Source organism: Camelina sativa, chromosome 11, assembly GCF_000633955.1.
Source record: "Camelina sativa cultivar DH55 chromosome 11, Cs, whole genome shotgun sequence".
NCBI lineage: Eukaryota > Viridiplantae > Streptophyta > Magnoliopsida > Brassicales > Brassicaceae > Camelina > Camelina sativa.
The window spans coordinates 1,648,526-1,652,256 of record NC_025695.1 but is presented as its reverse complement, the minus strand read 5'-3'; the positions used below and the strand labels follow the sequence as shown (position 1 = coordinate 1,652,256).

General features: G+C 37.5%; 2 protein-coding genes across 2 annotated transcripts in view; one reads left to right on the top strand and one right to left on the bottom strand.

Moving 5' to 3' along the window:
- LOC104721042 (CBS domain-containing protein CBSX1, chloroplastic-like) overlaps positions 1-1,794 on the top strand; it is a 6,054-nt gene extending 4,260 nt beyond the window's left edge. The window contains exons 6-8 of the mRNA XM_010438947.2: positions 953-1,068; positions 1,166-1,223; positions 1,317-1,794. Of these exons, the coding sequence (XP_010437249.1) occupies positions 953-1,068; positions 1,166-1,223; positions 1,317-1,391 (249 nt within the window). The 3' untranslated portion in view covers positions 1,392-1,794. The remainder of the gene's footprint in view (positions 1-952; positions 1,069-1,165; positions 1,224-1,316) is intronic.
- Positions 2,793-3,731, bottom strand: part of LOC104727534 (ethylene-responsive transcription factor RAP2-10-like) — a 5,064-nt gene continuing 4,125 nt past the window's right edge. Inside the window, exon 2 of the mRNA XM_010446631.1 lies at positions 2,793-3,698. Coding sequence (XP_010444933.1) covers positions 2,986-3,698 — 713 coding nt within the window. The 3' untranslated portion in view covers positions 2,793-2,985. The remainder of the gene's footprint in view (positions 3,699-3,731) is intronic.

Below are 3,731 nucleotides of genomic sequence, written 5' to 3'. Positions count from 1 at the left end.
ATCTCTACAGCTCTGGAACTCCTTGTGGAGAATAGAATTACAGGATTTCCTGTGATAGACGACGACTGGAAATTGGTTAGTATTCACTTTTGAATTTAGGTCCTATGTTTTGGAAGGGAACTGGATCCAGTCTACTCATGGATGTTTAAACACTTGAGTTGGATGCTTATGAAGGATTCTTTGTTGCTGCAGGTTGGGCTTGTTTCAGACTATGACTTGCTGGCTTTGGACTCAATATCTGGTAAATGGGCCAGCTACACCACTTGATGTATTTGGTTTCCTTTCCTTTCAAGGTCTTTTGATTCGGGATTTCTCTTTGAAGTGGAGAAAGAAGAAAGCTACTTGATCACTTAGTGGCATAAAGCCAGAAATATCTATGTTATGTTATGATGACCTTCTGTCTCATTCGTTGCGAGATAGCACGCTCAATGTGAAATGATCAAAAAGCTTCTTCCCATACCCCTTAATCTTATTGCTGGTTTTTTGTTGTTGTTGCCAATAGGTAGTGGAAGAACAGAAAATGCAATGTTCCCTGAGGTTGACAGCACCTGGAAAGTATGTGGCCCTTCCTTTTCCTACTAACATTTTGACCTGAATGCTTTTCAAAACACTCATTCTTATTCTTTTTCACTGTGATCATTTGCCTGGTTCACATTATCAGCAGTAGATAGTGTGAAATGAAAGTTACGAGGAACTTGATTTGATTTACACAATTACCATGCACAATGATTCAGCTAATTGCTGTGGCCCGTTATAGTATCTTGTCATTGTTATGAGTGTATGCTGCACTAAAGAACTACCTTATATGAAATATGCATGTGGTAGATTTATGTTTAATATTACATTCAGAGTTTTCAGTAGACGGATTTCTTTAAATTGGACTCATTTCTGAAATCGTCTCAATATGAATTGTTTCTGTATTTCTCTTGTTTTTGTATTTTTGCTTTTGCAGACTTTCAATGCAGTGCAAAAGCTACTCAGCAAAACCAATGGGAAGCTTGTTGGAGATTTAATGACACCAGCTCCCCTAGTTGTTGAGGAAAAAACCAACCTCGAAGATGCTGCTAAGTTATTGTCTTTCCTTTTTTTTCAGTGCCATCGTTTTTACAGTGTGTGATAGTTACATTCTTCACTAATATAAGCTTCTTATTCTATTTTCCACTAGAATATTGCTGGAGACAAAATATCGCCGGCTCCCTGTGGTAGATTCTGATGGCAAATTGGTAAGAGAAATTTCACAATTACACATCTCACACTTAATTGTAACACACCACAATTTTCTCATTACTTAACCTTTTATATCTCCTTCAAATAAGGTCGGTATTATCACAAGAGGAAACGTTGTTAGAGCCGCGCTTCAAATAAAGCGCTCTGGTGATAAGAATCCTTGATTAAGATATAAACCAAACAAGAAAATAGGAAAGCAATGATGAAACGTTCTCCAACAAAATAAAAGTGAGAAAACAGAGTATTCCACATTGTACAATGTATGATTAAGAGCCATGACTTATACCACCAGGGTTTACATCAAAGTGAAGCCTAGTGAACTCTAGAAGAATCAAAGATCCTTATAACAGTCGCAAGCTCTGGTAAGTGGTAAGTGCACTACTTACTTTATTTTCCTACAGAATCAGCTTCTCTGTTTGGTTGATGGGTTAGGTTATCAGATGCTTTTGGGCATTTGATTCTCATCAGTTTATACTTTCGAAATTTTATTTTATTTAGAAAAAAATGTTTCCCACTTTCTACATTTGGTTAACCACCAAAGTAACAACCTTTTTAAGGTATTTAATTGATATTGGTTCAACCAAAAATATCTAATATTTACCTTCTTGGTATCGTCCGTACAAACGCATCTGTGAAATTGGAATCTTTTCTTAACATGGAGGCTCTAGATCACGGAATGATATTTAGTTATGGTCTATAACTTCCATGATTTTTTACTCGATTAAGAAAGATATAATTAATAATGACAAGTTACAAATGAGTTAGTTGCAAGGTCATGCTCATCATTAGCTGGCCAAGGAAACCCCAAAACAATTGACCTTTAAAGTAAACACTGCTGAATCTGAATTTTCAGTGATTAGCTTAGATCTGAGATTAGAAAGAAAAAATTGGAAAACGTATTTGTGTGAAGTAGAAACAGTTTTTAACTGTTGGTCAATTTTTACGTTTAAGCTTTCTAGTGGAGAAGAAAACACATTCGGTCTTTTCAAACAAGACCATAGACTAGAGATGAGAGCCAGATTCGATATGTGAGTGTTTGCTGTCTTTACCCCACAAAAATTAGATTAGAAAAACACAGAAGAAAGAAAGAGATGACTTTAGTAGTTGTTAGGATAATAGAGATGGAGAGAGCTTTAGTTGTTACGATCGGACCAGTTAAGACCCACTTACCATATTTGTTATGTAGGACACTCTTTGTCGTTCCCAATCTCTCGACTCTAATAGTCTCATGTAGTCCTGTTTCTGCTGCTATTCACTCACCGCCGCGTTCCCATATCTAATGACATCCGACTAAATATTTACTCTACTGAAACCGAACTTTGAATCAACGAAATGAATCAAATTAAACGAACATTATCAAAGCAAAAATTTTAGTATTTTTGATGATCCTTTACACTGTAAAGAAACTGAATCCGAATCAAGTCTAGAAGACGTATTATCTAAATGATCTACTAATGGCGTTTTAACTTCTTTCTTATACCTTGGAACATCATTGAACAATTAGATTTGTTGAGTAGGAGAACTGAAGTGGTTGAAATACTATTTATGGGAAGATATCATCGTCATTATACTAGTAGTAGTAAATTAGTAATCACAAACTCAAGAGAGGTGGTGCATGTTAGCAAACCGCCGCACATCGTAAAAACATACATTCTCTAATCTTCCTTGTACAACTTTTTTACTTGGGGTAAAGTGAAGGAAGAAGAAGAAGAACAAAGTAGGGAAGCTAGTGAAATCAAATCGATATATATTTATTTCCTAATCGTCCTCCGAAGTCTCTGGGTCAGGTAGTTTGTTCAAATCAACCCGTTCCCATGACTCGTTGTTACACCTCTTAAACTCTTCCTTACTAGTACACTCCATATGATCATCATTAACACGATAATCACTATGATTATCTCCGTAATCATGATTACCGCGTTGATGTTGATGTTGATGTTGATTTTGATGATGATGACGATTTCCCCCCGCCGCTTCTAACGCATCCACTTGCGCTCCAACCTCGGCCGCTTTTCTCCTAATATACGCCGCCGACATATCCCCACCACTGTTTCCTCCACCGCCCGCCACCGTAACTCCGGCTAAAAGCTCCGGGAAGTTAAGCCTAGCGGAAGGACCACGGAGATAGTACACAGCCGTGTCGTAAGCACGCGCCGCCGCCTCAGGAGTAGAGTAGGAGCCAAGCCAGATTCTTGACCGTTTATTAGGTTCTCTAATCTCCGCCACCCACTTTCCCCACTTCCTCATCCTTATCCCTTTATACGGCTTCTCTCTCTTCCTCGTCGCTGCCGCCGCCGCCGACGCAACCGGAGTAGAAACTACCGTCGCTGTCTCCATATGGGTTTTCGCCGGCGATTTCAAGAACCCACGAAAGAAAGAATCAATCTTTTTCTCGATCCAAAGAAATTTAGAGATGAAAGAAGAGAAGAAGAAGAAGAAAAAAAAAAAAAAAAAAAAAAAAAAAAAAAAAAAAAAAAAAAAAAAAAAAAAAAAAAAAAAAAAAA